The 16926-nt window shown below is 47.6% G+C and overlaps 1 protein-coding gene across 1 annotated transcript; it reads right to left on the bottom strand.

Annotated features, from left to right (window-relative positions):
- Nucleotides 1–305: 305 nt before the first annotated feature.
- LOC136512948 (calcium-dependent protein kinase 16) lies at nucleotides 306–5232 on the bottom strand. Its single transcript, XM_066506949.1, has 7 exons — nucleotides 4416–5232; nucleotides 3248–3391; nucleotides 3014–3166; nucleotides 1897–2012; nucleotides 1621–1788; nucleotides 883–1113; nucleotides 306–797 (listed from the first exon to the last, which is right to left on the bottom strand). Exons 1-7 carry the CDS (start codon nucleotides 5077–5079, stop codon nucleotides 648–650), a joined length of 1626 nt encoding a protein of 541 aa, XP_066363046.1. The 5' UTR covers nucleotides 5080–5232; the 3' UTR covers nucleotides 306–647.
- Between the last annotated feature and the right edge of the window lie 11694 nt (nucleotides 5233–16926).

Consider the following 16926-nt stretch of genomic DNA (forward strand, 5'->3'; position numbering starts at 1 on the left):
ACGGCTATCCTTCGATTTGCGGTGGCCGACACCGACAAAGGATCGGCGGTGGGGCGTGGAGGTCAGGACCGGAGTGGTCGCCGGCGCTAGCTGATCAAGATCACCGGAAGCGGCGATCTAGATCGAGGTCAGGGGCGGTGTCGCACTCACGATCGCCAGGGAATCGCCGATCCGAAAATCACGGTCCCTCTGCATGGCCGCATGAGGAAGAGAGGCCTCGCGCAGACAGCAGAGCAAACCTTTGGCATAAACAGAATACAGTACATAAGATAAATCAGCTAGCCCTTCATCATTTGCTCTTCAGCTGTTGTAAAACTGTCATAGTTACTCTTTATCGCTTTATAGGTGCAAATGAACCTAGGGTGACACAGTACATGGTACCAGCAAATTGCATTTGAGGTCAACATTTGAGGTCAACACCAAAACATTTTACAACACTTTGAGGCAGGCGTGCATCCTTCAGCAGATGCTCCTCAGCGATACTGAAAAGGCTACTAATAATTACATGAGTAAACCAATCAGGGAGGCTCCAACTATCTAAATCCCAGACAAAATAATCATTAGCAAATGGACGAGGGCTTCTGCTTAGTGGGCTCGAGGGGCAGACTACAATGCGTGGAGAAGAGCATCGGCTGCAAGCTGCAACCTCACTCGCTACCCAGTTTCACAGATCCATCTTTTATAAGCTTTATGCTAAGGCTATTGAAGCGACCTCTTGAATAATGCCGCGATGCCTTTCTCCAATCTGTGCCAGTTTTCATCATCGCTACAAATTCTTCATAGCTAATTTTACCATCCTGCAGAAACAATGAAAGTTATTGCGATGATGGAATAAGATTTGAAGGCAGAAGCTATCTCAGGGGCCTTAGGTGAATCATTAACCTTATCTGTGTCAACTTCTTGCAATATGTCATTCACCACGTCCATGGTATCGGCTCCCACATCCTCCATCAGGGCTTCCTGAAGCTCCTCAGGCTCAATGAAACCATTGCCATCCTTATCGAAAAATAGGAAGGCCCGCCGAAGGTGCTCATCATTTGCCATCCTTTGTAAATGAAGTGAGACAGCCAAAAATTCACCATAATCTAGTGCTCCTCTACCGTTTGTATCCACCTATTATTCCAAACACAAAGATATGATATGCAATCAGCACCTGTTTCTTGTTAATAATAATAGATGAAGCCAACCATGTAACCTAGTTCTCAAATTGACACTAAGTCACTCACAGAGCAAAAAATGGCCTTATATGAATCTAAGCAACCAAGCGGAAATTAAAGGTGTCAGTAAATTTTAAACAAATAAATTAGTTCAATGGCATGTCACCTATGAGGCCCTATATTTATCAGCTTTCAAGAAACATACAAATTGAGTAGAACAAACAAGTCCTTCAGGGAAATGGGAGTAAATGTTTCATTATGTGTATAATGCCACATTGACAACCTCCAAATTCTCCAGGACCAAGTACCAAGCACCACCTGGTGCAACTATAACTACATTGCTGGGTTCCATGGAACACTAAAAATCCAACATATTAGACATCAATGGTAGCAGAAATCATGTGATCCAGATCAATTACAACTGGCAATAGTGACTCAAATCAATTAAACAAAACATACTTACAGCTTCGATAAGCATTTGCACTTCTGATTCTGCAAGATGAGAACCAAATTTTGCGATCCCACTCTTTAACTCTTCATAAGAAACTATACCATCATTATCAGTATCCATCACCTTGAACATCTCCTTTATGTCCTCAACCTCTTCAGCAGATAAGTGATCAGCAATAACCTAGTCAAGCACCATTTTGTCAGTAAAGCAAATTGTTTGCATGGTAGCTAGAAAAAGGATGCATTAAAACACACTAGATCGGTTTCATGATAAAGGTAGGTTTCGAACCCTTAGAGCTCTTCTTTTGAATCTGTTCATCCTTGAAAACTGTTTCAGCCTTGACTTTACAATGTCTCCAAGAGGAACGTTTGGAGCTTTCTTAGCGTTTTGAAGCCAGGGATGCTCTGCGATAACAGAGACAAAGAAAGGGCATGAGCGCTATATAACAAGAAGTCAACTTTAGAGTATCTACCTGAACCCAAAAAAAAAAGGGGGGGGGGGGGGGGGGGGGGGGGGGGGGGGGGGGTGCAAAATGGGATGCCAGGTAATTCCATATAAACTGAACATTATCTATGATGTATACAGCGTGAAAACTTAAATAGAAATAAAAGCATGTAGCTCAAATATTTGAAGCATCAAATAGCAAAAAATTGAACAAACTTGGCGGTACCTAATTCATGCAAGTGATCAGTATGTATAGAAGAGCAGAAAATGGTATTCTCTCAATTGCTAAAACAATATCAATCATCTCTTTTTGTAGATAAACAACAAGCTTATTTAACCAGCTTTTTCTTTTGAGAATGAATACATCTGCAAGTAACTGCCATCTGGAAGTTGCCATGAGGTGCAATAAGAAAACACGCACGTCTAACTCCAAAGACTGTCTAGAAATAAGAGTTACAGAAAAGCATTTACTTCCACTTTTTACTTCCAACTTTGATCCATCAAATTTTTTTTGTTAACACGTCTTAACACAATCATAGCATTACGTAACTGTACCTAGTCAGATTACATAAGCAAGTAGTCAACACGCTTGGAAGCTCAAAAAGTGGCACAAACTATAGTTGCACCAACTTCTCGAACAAGGATACAGATTAGATCCTGCAGAAATTGCACCAACTACACTTGGAAACTATGTTTGATCCATGTTACATGGACACCTGTGTGGTATCAGTGTCCGACTCGGGTGCGGGGGTCCGATTTGGCAGTTTTTTTAGGGACCCTCCAAATGGCACTTGGAATCCAAGTATCCAGCATAGGTGTTGGGTATTTGACTAGGCAAAAAAAATAGGACATGGGTGTGGGTAACACTGGTTTTGATCCCTTCAACTGAACAGATCTGATGCAATGTGCCATACAATGAAGCACTATGAGTTAATAAGTTCGATATACAGATACAACCTACCAAGAACTTGCTTTGCTGTTAGCCTGAGCTTTGGATCAGGTTGAAGCATCTGCCGAACAAGATCTTTAGCGTTATCTGAAACACTGGGCCAGGGTTCTCGCTTAAAATCTATATTTCCCCGAAGAATAGCTTGTGCAACTCCTTGTTCAGTCTCTGCAATTATTACCTGGTAAGCTCATTTGCACAAAAGTAATGCTAGAGGACAAGGTGTTCTCACAAATGAAATCCCTTTACCAGCCCAAAATGGAGGAACACCACATAACAAAATATACAAGATAACACCAGCACTCCATATGTCTATTTCAGGTCCATAGTTCCTCTTCAAGACTTCAGGAGCCATGTAGTATGGACTTCCCACAATTTCCGAAAACTTTTCACCTGGAAAGGAAAACAGTGCTTTTATGAGTTTCAAACAAATATCATACAGACATTTAGCAAAGGAAACCAAAAAAACACACATCACAAAGCAAGTAAATTAAGTACATCAAATCATAACCAAATCCCAACACACCCACATTGTGGCTATATGTGGATGACAATTTACAGCAACTGCAAAAATAGTTGCATTGCAGCCAAAGCAAAGGATCATTTGTTTAGGTGATAAGGAGACAAGGAGTTACCCGTGAGTGCTGCTAAGACAGCTAAGTCCTAATGGAAGTTGCCTGAAACATACTCCTATATGCAGATTTGTATTTCAAACTATTGTTGTACATAATCTGAGTTTCCCAAAACACCTTACCTCAGTTGAACCTGAATAAGTACAACGCTATAGGCAAGTCACTATGCTGGGAAACAGCTACGTGACGTGTGCTCCCACTAATTGTTGCCAAATTCTAAAAATAGCTGGCAGGCAGCGACTCAGCAAGCCAACGTGTCAGGGGGTGTTTGGTTCGAGCTACTAAACTTTAGTAGCTACTAAACGGTTTAGTCACTTTTAGTAACTCCAGAGAGAACTAAATCCTTTTTAGTAGCTTTTAGTCCTAGCGTTTGGTTAAAAAATTACTAAAGTGACTAAAAGCTACTAAATTTAGTAGCTGCTAACAGGCCCCCTAGCTCCTAGATTCGAATCTCTGAGCTCACCGCACCGTCTGCAACAAAGCTAGCAAGAATGCTTGCCAGAGGCAACAGCAAGAAGTTACCTTGGACTGATAAGTGCTGTCATGTCCAGTACTACAAGTTGTTCCAAAGAAGTCCTAACGTTTAGTAGCAGAAGACGACCAATTCTGCCTCAGATTGCGCAGGCATGAGAAAAGCAAGTGGCTACAGCAACGACCACTACAGAAAATCCACCCCAACTAGAACGGCAACCAACCCCACGGATCCAGCCTGAATCCACGAAAAAGTCCAAAATTGCGGCCAGCGGTTCGCCCAAATGAAATCAGGGACGGATCTCGGAGCTTACCGGGCTTGAAGAAGATGGAGAGGCCGAAGTCGATGGCCTTGAGCGGCGAGTTCTCCTTCTTGTTGGCGAAGAGGAAGTTCTCGGGCTTGAGGTCCCGGTGGATCACGCCGTGGCGGTGGCAGAGCTGCACGACCTCGACGATGGTGCGCGTGACCGCGGCCGCCGCACGTTCCGTGTAGTGGCCCCTGGCGACGATGCGGTCGAACAGCTCCCCTCCCTCGCAGAGCTCCATGACGAGGTGCACGGCGCCATCGTCCTCAAACGCCTCCCGCAGGGACACGATGCTGGCGCTCTTGGGCAGGTGCCGCATGATGGCCACCTCCCGCCGCACGTCCTCCACGTCGACGGGCGTCCGCAGCTTCCTCTTCGAGATGGACTTGCAGGCCAGCAGCTCCCGCGTGCCCCGGTCCATGCACAGGTACGTCACCCCGAACTCGCCGCGCCCCAGCTCCCGGTCCAGCGCGTACTTCTCTTCGATCCCGGCGCCCACGTCCCACCCCTCCTCCCCGAGCACCGACAGCCGCTTCTTCTCCCCGGCGCCGCCCCCGCCGCCGTTCCGCGCCTGGTGGGCCTTCTTCTTCCCGCCGCCGGCGGAGGCCGGGAAGTGCGACGACTTGACGTCTTCCCGCGCCGCGGCGGCCGGCGAGCGGCAGCAGTTCCCCATGGCTGCCGCGCGAGATTGGGAGTGGGGGCACTAGGGTTTGCGCGGCATTGGGCACTGTGCGGGTGGGGGAGGAGGAGGAGAGGGAGGAAGGGGGGCTAGAGAGAGAGAGTGGGGGAGAGCGAAGACAGGCGAGGCGAGGCCGGCGCAGACGAGACGAGGCCAGGCTACCAGCGAGACCTGTGTCGGGGTATAACGGTAAGAACGAGGCGTGGGGGATGGGTTTCCGGGGACGCGTAGCAGGCACTGTGGGCCCGGAGGACTCCCCCACGGCGCGCTGTTCTTAGAGCCCAATGGGCCACTGGAACACGGGCCCGGCGTGGGGAGGAGTTTCGGGTGGTGGGCCCCACGGTCGCCGGGAACGGGAAGTTTGAGTGTTTGACTGACTGACTGGGTCCGAAGGCGGACCAGGGAGAGTTTCGATCGACTCGACTCGACAGTCAGACTCAGACAGGCCGTGTAATGGACAGAGGAATCGGATATAATCTGACAAGATTTATTTTATATAAGGTATATATAACAATATTTTAAAAACAAGCGCTTGAGTGCGTTGGTGATTAGCGATTTGTTTAATCTGAAAGATTCCAAGGGTGATGACATGTGATTGTGAATGTCAGGAATCGGGGGCTTAGAATGTCGAGGCACAGTGTTGTTTGCACGCTCTGGAAATCTTGAAACCGTAGCGTTCTCTTCTCTGATGTTTTTTTTATATATAGAAATTTGGACGGTCTCCTGAAATGTTCGGTATTCAAATAAAAGCTTATAGAAAGCTGAAAGTGCTTTCTCTTCCGTCCGTAGTCATCTCCACCTCTTTATGACCAAGTCAGATGCTTCCAATTGCACACTTCATTCTTGTTTTTTTTTTTTTTTTGACAATAGTCAGAAAATCAAGGTAGCCGCCATGGACGATAATCAAGGGACCCAAGGCTCAAAGTGCTTGTCAGCTCGGCGTAAAACCAGGGTTGGCCGGGTAATCATGAGAATGCAAGCTGTAATCCTTCCTTTTATTATCTTTATTTCGCTATACGTCAAATCCAAGGGGTAGGAGCTAGCCGTTGAAAAATGTGGCGAAGAGTGAGACTCAAGAATTCCACGGGATATTAATTCTTCTTGCTTGGCCTGGCCTGGCCTGTTATATATTACCTCCTTCATAAAATCATATCATAAATAATTCAAATAATCACAGTCACATCACGTTCCTCGCCCTGTGTTAAAGGGTTTGGTGGAGCCGTACTTATACGACGGCTCTGGTATACAGACACCTCCAAAAATATAATGTCGTTATGGGTTGATAGGATCAACTCTGAGTTGGAATAATCACAAAAATGCAAAACACAATCAGCATGCTCCTAGTAGATGACAAAGCCAGCGCCAAACTCGATCCACACTCTACCGTGGTCACAGCCGGCTTTGGCGGCGCATACGTATGCATTGTTCCGAACGGTTCTATGCTTGTCTTGCTGGACCAGGTATCCAACTACTCGAAGTACGCTCTGTTCAATGACTTGTCTTTCCAAAAAGATGCATTTGTTTCGTAAAACAAGCCGGCGTTTTTTTAGGAAAGGTCTATCTTGTAAGAAAAACAATGCAGAAACACGGTCCGCTCACGATGAAACTACGCGTAAATTTTCAGAAACTGTCCCTTTTTTTGGTGACTTATTCAGAAACTGTCCCTTGAGCTGCGTTGTTGCATGTTACTAACTAACGGGACCCGTCCTGTCAGCGCTTGTAGAAAAAAGTATCACAGTGGAATATTCCTCTATTAAGCTCCTTGCACTCATCGCAGCATCTGACAAACTGAAGGAATCATGCATTCTGATGCCCTTCTGAGTGATCTGCGGGCTCCGATTTTTACAGTCGCTCGCTGTGCTAAACTGAACCAAACCAATCACGTAGCGCGTCTTGTAGATGCAAAGATCTGTGACATGTAGCCGTAAATATGGTAAAAACACGCCCCAATCATGCACGTGCTAACAGTTAACGCTATGAACTAGCTAGTACTACTGTTACTCTATCAGTAATGACTTTGCGACAGAATCTCCTGCCATGGTGATTGGTGAATGACAGAGAACGACGAGTCATCAGTGGTTTGAAAATGGAGGCGCCTGCCCGGACCGACCCGCTTTACGCTTCCTTTTTACGTTGGGTGCCATGATGCGCCCGTGTTTCTTGTGTCCCCAGGCTTTGCCATTGCCAAAAAGGGCCCCCCTCTAATCATTGATCACGCAACAACAGGGCCCGGCGCGCCGCCTCGCCGTCGTCGATCTGACGAACGGCCGTGATTCCCCCACGGCCTCTTGCCACATCTTTCGGGGCATGGACACGCCCACGTGGCCAAGTGGCTGGTCAATCTACCCATGCAAACCACGTCCTCGCGATGTGTATAAGCTGTAGAGGACGGGTATATACGTAGATCCCAGGCACAGCCGCAGCGTACGACCGAGGTCGAAGAGAGGCGTCCGCGTCGTTGACAGTGACACGTCGTGGGATGGCAGGAGGGGCTCCCCGTGTTTGTGACGTGTTCAATGCAGGCAGTGTGCACCAGCGCTAACATGGTACCAAGATCTATGCCGGCCCGTATATGCCCAAACGGAATCGAGTGGAGTTCACAGTGCAGCGCTGCAGATGTACCGTCGGGACGAGACCGAATCATTGCGAGGACATTGTTTCTTTTCACGTTACAGTTTACAGATTCTATTACTCTGTGTCACTGTGTGTGTGGCCGTGTGGACACGAGTGTGAAGACTGATGGTCTGAACTTTCTACTGTACCAGTGACGCTCGTACGTGCCTATTGGAGGGAGCTCAAAAGGACGCGAGCTTTGTGCCAAACATAATCGCGGGGGCGTATCTGAGGAATCTGACTATCGGTTGTTGAAGGTCTTGTGTGATGTGGCAGAACGAACGCTAGGCCACACACGCTTGCGGTTTTGGAGTAGGAATGGACGCATGCCGAGCAGAGTTGCTCAGTCCAAACTCCAAAGGTTTTGGAGTAGGAATGGACGCGTCCAAGAATTCCAAAATTAGCTTAACCGACTCAGACCGACTTGACCAAACTTCTTAGACTTCCAGAAATCTCACAGCATACTCAAGCGACCACTGTACTTCACTCTCCGTCTACTCAATCGCCATTTTTTTTAAACAAAGGCAGAAGCTCTGCCGCTCAATTAAGATAAAGGAATATTATATACAAGAAGGTTAGTCAAACGAGATGCCAAAAAACCACCCGAAAGGTTAACCATCCCACACAACGCAGTTGAGCACAAACACGACGCACTACCATGGATCATCGTTGCTGAGCATGGAAGCCAAGCTGCCAGCAGCTCATGACAGGCCACCCACTAGTCACCCGAGGCTAACAGCCGCCGCCGGTCATCGTTGCCAAGCTCAAACATCGAAGAGCAGCTCCGACTTCCAACCACGAACCTTCGCATTGCATCAAAGCCGCGACAAAAATCCAAATGCGACGCCTTCAAGAAGTGAGCAATGCCGATGGCGCAACCATCGCACGTCCAATGTGGACCGGATTTTCACCCTTGGAAGACATGCTAAGGGGAACACATGACGCCCTCAACAGGGGAGCAGCGCCTAACAGCATCATCGTCGCAAGGCTTTCGCCCAAGAATCCTCTAGCACGAACGCTGGGTCGCGAAGCCGGACCCCCTACTAGCCTTCACCGCCATCACCGCTGTCCTGCCGTCCCACAGAAGCCCCTTCAGAGGAGCATCGACGTGCCGGCTGCACGCAGCAGCCACTCAGCTGCGTCGGCTGCCACTCCCTCCGACTGGGCCACGCAGAGCCGGACCTCACTCACCGCTTGCGTCACATTGCCGCACGCCGAGGCCGCCACTGACCATCGTCGTCGGCTCTGGCACCCACCAAAGTCACTGCCAACATCAGCGCCAGCAGCCACAGGGCACGTGTCCTCACCATCTCGGGCGCCGCCCCTTGACCTAGGGCCACCGGATCTAGACGCTAGGCCCCGAACCCGCCGCCACCTCCGTCTTGACCACAACTGCAGGCATCGCCGTAGTAGCCCTAGTGAAAGCCCTAGTTTGGTTTTGGACAATTGATGAAACCCTAAGACTAACCTTTGATCGAAGTGTGTGAATTAGATAAGGTAGTCCAATCCAAATGATGGAGCAAGATGAAGTCCATGGAGATGGAGATGGACATGTGTTGATGATGATCAAGTGCTCAACTTGGAAAAGAAGAAAGAGAAAAACAAAAGCAATGTTGATCAAGGCAAAGGTATCAAATAGATTTTTGTTTTGCACTCAAGACACCATAGAGGGTGTAAGTGACTTAGGATCGATAGCCATACTATAAAGAGAGGAAATCTTTGGCTAAGCGGTTTGTCGAGTGCCACTAGGTGATATAATTCTTGCATATGCATTAGGGACCTAGTGTGCTAACAATTAACCCTTGAAAATGTTTTATAAAAATATGCTAACACACGTGCACAAAGTGATATACTTAGTAGTTGGCATATTTGATCAAGGGTGGCAAAGTTAGAATTGAGGAGGCGCTGTTTGCAGCGACCGGACGCTGGACCGGTGCGTCCGGTCAGTGGGCTGAAAGCAGCAGCAGTAGGGTTTAGCACCAGACGCTGGTGTTCGCACCTGCGCGTCCGGACACTTTTTCTTATAGTGACGAGTTGGCGCGACCAAACGCTCAGGAGGTGCGTCAGGTCAATGCTGACGTACGGTGATGTCAGCTTCGCAGACATGCGGAGAGGAGCAGTGCATGGATCGGACGCCAGGCGCGTCAGGTCACCTCTGTTCGGATGCATTCAGTCAACAACAAACATCTCTGGCGCCTTACTGGACTCGACTGGACTCTACTTGGCCTTAAGTCCAGTTACTTTGAGCAGCGCGTCCGGTTACTCTTTAACTGTGCGCGAAACGTTAAGTGATCGTTGAGATCGAACGCATGTAATTCAGAGGCGCGACACGTGGCAGGCATCGTCTGATCGGACGCAGTCGACCGGATGCTGGGGTGCGTCCGGTCGTGTCTGCGAGCCTCCAACGGCTCTTTGAGCCAAGGGGGCTCTATAAAAAGGGGTTAGCTGACTTGGGGCTCACTCTCTTGGCACTTTGACATACTTGACATCCTTGTGAGCCTAAGCAAACACCTCCTACTCATCTCTATCATTGATTCATCATCATAGTGAGATTGGGAGAGATTTCTAGTGCATTTGCTTGAGTGATTGCATCTAGTGGCACTTGGGGATTGTTGTGGCTGTAGATTTCTTGTTACTCTTGGTGGTTGCCGCCACCTAGATGGCTTGGAGCAGCGGAGGAGCTTCGACACATGTTGGTGATTGTTCGTGGCCGGCTCTGGTGATTGTGAGGGGTCTTGTACCTTTCCCGGTGGAGCGCCGAAAGGTAACTCTAGTGGATTGCTCGTGTCATTGAGTTACCTCACTTGTGGGTAGGTTCTTGCGGCGCCCTTGTGGTGTGCTAGGTGTGTGATACCTATTAGCTACCGAACCACCAAGTGTTGGTCGACACAACAGGGACTAGCGTGCCGACAAGCACGTGAACCTCGGGAGAAAAATTGCTTGTCTCTTGCCCATTGGTATTCTCACGGTGATTGAATTCGTATTTCATCTTATGATTGGTTCATTCCTCTACACGTCAGTATAATCACTCTACTCACTCGTTTATATTCTTGCAAACTAGTTGTCAAGCTCTTTAGTGTAGCTAGTCGTGAGAGCTTGTTAGTTTGGTTAGTGTGATTCTTTTAGTTAGCCCTTGAAGAGCACACTAATTTAGTGAGTAGCAACTTAGCTTGTTGTGTGCCTAGAGATCATAGCAACTAGAATTGTTAGATAGATGGCTTGCAACCCTTGTAGAGCTATAGCAAAATTGTATTTTGCCATTTAGTTTACTAACACATTTGCTCTAGTGAGTTTGTAGAATTTTTATAGGCTATTCACCCCCCTCTAGCCATATTAGGACCTTTCACCTAGCCAGTCGTCGTAGCAGCAGCCAAGGCCGGAGGGGTAGGCAGAGGAGAGAGTGCCGCCCCTAGCGCCTGCATGAACCCTAGCCACCATAGGTCGTCGCCACTAGACCGACTGCCAGATGCCTGCCAGATGTCGCCCGACCATAGCCGGTCCAGGCCTTGCCACGCAGGCGCCAATGCCGTGAAGGGAGGGGGCTGGCTGTAACACCCTTGGTGTTACACCCTAAACAAACTACTAAATCATGTCATGAGCATCATGCTTGTATAATAATGCATGTGATAGAAGGTGTTGATAAATTTCTTGTAGCCTAAAATGACCAATAAAAATGTTAAATGAAAATTTATTCAATAACTCATGTTATGTCAAGTAGGGTGGAAAACCAATTTTTATTGAGCAAAAGTATTATAGAACATGTGTGTGACACCTAAATAAGGTTTGAAGTACAAACTTTGTAGATAACAGTGCAACTCTTGCTGTAGAAAAATAATATGACTAGCTAGTATTTCTAATGGCTTGGAAATAGAACTTGAAGTCAAATTCAGTTCAAGACTTGGAAGAAATTTTAAGTTTAAAACAGTGTGACAATGCCATGTTGGTGAATTAATTCTAGAAAATCTAGCTAAAGATCAATGCTGTGCTTTTGCTCTTTATGGTAGACTGATGTACCCTCATGAGCATGGTCAAGGTAGTTTAGCATCAACTCTGTTAGGTTAGTTTTTAGACGTGCTTTAAATTTGTGCACGTCATATGCCTGGCCTATGCGCATCATCTCGCGCGGCCGCTTGGTGTCGCGTGGCTAGCCGTGTCCCGCGTGCCGCGGTGCCGAGCCCGGTCAGGCTGTCTAGCTGTGGGTTGGTCGTGGCCGGTCCTAGCGGGCCGCTATCATCGCCATGCAGCTACTGGCAGTCGCGCTACTGCCCCCGCTACCGCCCTTCCCACCTCTCGCTATGGTGCTGCTGCTGTCCTTCTCGCCATCACACACGTGGGCTTGTCCTTTCTACCGGCGCCGCCGCGTCGCTGTCGTGTCCGCGCTCTCTGCAATCCAGCGTCGCTGCCTGGCCCTGCCCGATGGCACTATCACTGCCGCGCGCGCACATGGCGCACTCATTGCACCGGCACATGGCCATGCCCACAGCCACGGTATCCCCACATGCGCCTTAGCCTCGCCGCGATAGCCATACTCCCAATCATCACCGTCTTTAAGCACGTCGCGCCAATGCGCAAGCTGACCCCTCTCCCTTCCCTTCCTTGTCGTTTCCACCCGACGCGATGCCGTTCATTTAATCCAGCAGGGAGACATCACCATCGCCCGATTCGTCATGTCTCTGGCTATGTCTTTAAGCCACCAAGCCGCCCGACCCTATTCGGCCATGATTGGAGTGCGACCAAGCTCCAATTTGGCATTTTCCTCGCCGCTGGGTTGTTATGGTCGTGCTCGATTGGTGCGTGTGGCAACTCCCCTCGAAGCCGTTAGAGGCCAGCCTAGCTATGCCATTAGCTTCGCCTCAATTCCCTCTTCGTCCTGCGCACCTCGGTCGAACCGCTACCCCTACTCGGTGCTGCCATCTCGGCCGTGTCCACCGCGGTGCGCCGCTGCACAGCTCTGTCGCACACGGCCAGCCCTCCTACGCCATCCTCTACTCCAACTATCACTTCGGCCGAGTCCATGGTAAGCTCCTGATGCTCACCCGCTAGCTTGTTAGGCCTGTAGCTACCCTAGCTCACCAGAATGATCACGCCGCCATCGTGGATGGCCACGCGTCACTGCAGCCCTCACCGCCACCCAACACAGTCGTTTAGGTCGAGGATGGCGATCGACCCAGGTGGCTGGCGTAGCCACCCAGTGCCACTGCTCGCCGGGCCGCCGTGCGCACTGCCTCAGGGATGTGCGCGGGGAAATTAGGAAAACCCCAGGGGGCTAAATGAGATTGTCTGAGAGAGGGGAGAATAGTGACTAGATTCCATTGTAGTTTGGATAAAGCTTGAGGGCTCCTTTGCAAAATCGCAAGCGCGCGCAGGCTCCCCTGTGCATGGGCCGCGTTCGCGTGGGACACGCCGTAGTGGGCTGCGCTAGGCCACTTCTCTTTTTCTTTTCGGATAAATTAGTTAATATTTTCTAATTAGATTTTGAGCAGATCTTTGGTAATTAATATAAAATTATGTGGATGTCCAAAAATTATGAAATTAATTTTGTAAGGTTCCTAAAATCATGATCTATGTGCTATTATATTTTGTTCGCATAGTTCATAGTAGTTTCAGGAGTGATCTAATTAATTTGACATGCTTAATATTATTAAGATATAAACTTGAAGAAATTTTTGTAATAAATTGGTAATAGTGTTGGCTCTGAAACTTTCATAGTAAATTTCTAACATTATTAGGTGCTCACTGTAATTTTTGTAGCTCCATAATAATTAGTTTGCTAAGTTAGCTAATGAGCCCTATTGTATATATATATATATATATATATATAATCGATGAAATACCGAAACACCTTGGGATTTTATTTAGAACCAAAATATTTTTTCCAGAGACAAAGCCTTACTTGACAATGCGGATGCGTAGCCTAGTACGTTAGTCATTAAAGCTAGCTCGTTAGCTTATGGAGCTTAATCGTATTTTAGAGTTGCAGTTGCCGTTGGTTAATTATATTTTCTGCGTTGTATCCACGTATATCATAATAGGAACAACGATGGATCGTGGAGTCGACCAGGGAAACAGAAAAGATGGTGCCTTGGTGATCGTGTCACCATGATAGAGTGCTAACCTTTGGTTATATCTTACTCAGGCAAGCCTCGGTGCATAACCTCTAGTATTCTACACTTTATTTTATGCTTGTGCATTAAGTTTTGAGGAGTTGAATGAAACCCACTTGCATATATATCAGGATGATAATTGAAAAACCGGGCGGAATGGTACTTTGGATCTGGACCTGGTTAGGCATTCGAGCGAGGCTCGGATTTCACTTGTTCCGCCTATGTCGATTGAGGACCATCCGTTGCTGTGGATGGTAGTTAGGTCACAGACTTATTATCCTGAGCACATACTTGCTTATGGGAGTGGGAAGGCTTGTTCCGCTCTTGTCGTGGGTTCCGGCTCTTTCCAGACCGACTGATTGGAGGCGGGGAAATGTGGAGGTCTAAGCACCATACTGAGAACGGGTCTCAAGTGTGGGGGCTTAGAGTCTAAGGTTGGACGGGGACCTAGACCCCTCGACAGGAGTGGAATGGGTTGGTCTCGTTTGTGCCTGAGGTATAAGCGAGGCATGTGTTTCAGGGTACCCAGCTGGGATACATTGATTCATGAATCGCCGTTTCTATGAGATGGTACTGACTTGGCTATGGTCTAGCACCGTAGTAAGAACTGGAATATGAAAGATGGTAAAATGGTTTTGATTGCTTACCACCTGCTTGAAAGTAGCATATGTACTTATATAGAATGATTAGTTAATGAACTAATGATGACTGCTAATAAAACTTGGAACATAAGGATGCACTATTAGTAATGCTTTCTGCAGGTACAATAACCTACAAGACAAATAAGCCTTGCATATCCTTGGAGTCTTTTATTTTCCTCCTGTCGGGTAAGTCTTGCTGAGTACAATCGAGTACTCAGGGTTTTATTCCCCCTGTTGCAGGTGACCGAAGGATACATAGAGCTGACTCTTGTGTGTGGAAACCTCCTGGTGGGCTCAGAGAGGATTTCTTTCATGCTACGATCGTAGTATTTATTTATAACCCTCACTAAAGGTTGTTATAAGAAAATTTTTTATAAACCGCCATCATATCTTGAATAGAAATATTCACTTGTAAATCCTTCACATATCATTAAATAACTTTCTTTCCGCTGAAACTCTGATCACATGTTTAATTCCACTACTGTATTAATCAATGTAAGAAATGGCTTAAGAATGTTGTAAGCTTTATTCTCTCATTTATGATCCAGATGAAAAATGTGGATTTTTTAGTTCTCCATTGGGGTGTGCTCAACAGAACAGCACGATTTAGTGCACTCTCTTGGGTACTTAGTGTCTAATGGAAGACAAGTACTCTTGGTAGGGCATTAGATTAGGCGGCTGAAAGGTCCTAATGGCTAGAGGGGGGTGTATAGCCTATTAAAAATTTCTACAACAACACGAAGACAAATGATTAGTCAGTAAGATGGCGAAGCGAATTTTGCGCTAGCACTATACTTGGGGTTGCAAGCCACCTACCCAATTCTATTTTCTATAATCTCTAGTATATCACAACAAAGCTATGTCACTAATATACACCTAGGTGATCAACCTAGTGAGAGTATTACAATTAAATGATACACTATCTAGTCTTAACTACCACTAGCTCTATCCAAGTGAATGTATAATGAAATACAAGAGAGTGGTAGAGAGGTATACCGCCATGGCAAGTGACCAATGAGTGAATACCAATGAATACCAAGGATACAATCAAGACACAACGATTTTTCTTCTGAGGTTCACTTACTTGCCGGCAAGCTAGTCCCCGTTATGATGATTCACTCACTTGGAGGTTCACGCGCTAATTGGCATCACACGCCAAACCCTCAATAGGGTGCCACACAACTAACACAAGATGAGGATCACACAAGCCATCTGGGTGGCGGCAACCACCAAGAGTAACAAGCGAATCCCGTAGTGAGACACGAACACCAAGTGCCTCTAGATGCAAACACTCAAGCAATGCACTTGGATTGTCTCCCAATCTCATAAAGATGATGAATCAATGATGGAGATGAGTGGGAGGGTTTTGGCTAAGCTCACAAGGTTGCTTTGTCAATGCAAATGGCCAAGAGAGTGATCTTGAGCTGGCGAAATGATATTTATAGACACCCCTAAACAATAGAGTTGTTTGCTCAATTATTGGGCTAACTATGGGATGACCGGACGCTCCGGTCATGTGCACCAGACACGTCCGGTGTGGTGACTGGACGCATCCGGTCGCTACGTCCAGTCGTAGCCTGACCACCACGTGTTCCTTTCAAATTGTTTAGCCATTCACGCCCAACGACTATCCGCTCAACAGCGACCGAACGTGTCCGGTATGGTTGACCGGACACAGGAGGGGTAGCGTCCGGTCGAGTCCAGAGAGCTCCCAGAGCTGCTCAACTGTGATCGGACGCATCCGGTATGGCCGACCGGACGCACCCCTACGTCCGGTCCTCTCTGGACCAACACCCACGCCCCACATCACCACGACTAGACGCGCTGTTTGAAAACGACCGGACACGGGAGACGCAGTGTCCGGTCGAGTCCAGAGAGCTCCCAGAGCCGCTCTGGACCGACCGAACACGTCCGGTCACACCGGACCGGATGCTCCCAGTGTCCATTCAATTGTAGCGCTAAAAACCCGAGACTTGCTAGTTCACACCGGACACGTCTGGTAGCTCTTTGCAATCCTGCTTTGGGCTATATCACTTTGACCGGACACAGAACAGTAACTTGTCAGCGTCTGGTCACCCCACCGAGCTAGAGTCCAATCACTTTAACTTAGTCGCTCACCTCGGGTCCAAATATCGGACGCGTCCAGTAGCCACACGGGACATGTTCGGTCACTTCCGTCTGACTACCCGAAGACTGGATAAAATACCAGATGCGTCCGGTAGCCACACCCGACACGTCCGGTCACTCTATGACCAGCGCGACTACTCCTTTTCAACTCTATCTTCTTTACCCTTGCTGAAATGTTCTAACCACCAAGTGTATCACCTTGTGCACATGTGTTAGCATATTTTCACAAATGTTTTCAAGGGTGTTAGCACTCCACTAGATCCTAAATTCATATGCAAAAAGTTAGAGCATCTAGTGGCACTTTGATAACTGCATTTCGATACAAGTTTCACCCCTCTTAATAGTATAGCTATTGA

This window comes from Miscanthus floridulus, chromosome 16 (genome assembly GCF_019320115.1).
Source record: "Miscanthus floridulus cultivar M001 chromosome 16, ASM1932011v1, whole genome shotgun sequence".
Taxonomy (NCBI): Eukaryota; Viridiplantae; Streptophyta; class Magnoliopsida; order Poales; family Poaceae; genus Miscanthus; species Miscanthus floridulus.

What these genes read in the sequence shown, in the direction of transcription:
- LOC136512948 (XM_066506949.1), bottom strand. Translation starts at nt 5,079, where the DNA reads ATGGGGAACTGCTGCCGCTCGCCGGCCGCCGCGGCGCGGGAAGACGTC. An exon ending in CTCCATCTTCTTCAAGCCCG is followed by an intron (nt 3,392 to 4,415) that starts GTAAGCTCCGAG and finishes TTTCCTTTCCAG; the next exon opens with GTGAAAAGTTTTCGGAAATT. An exon ending in TGTTCCTCCATTTTGGGCTG is followed by an intron (nt 3,167 to 3,247) that starts GTAAAGGGATTT and finishes TAATAATTGCAG; the next exon opens with AGACTGAACAAGGAGTTGCA.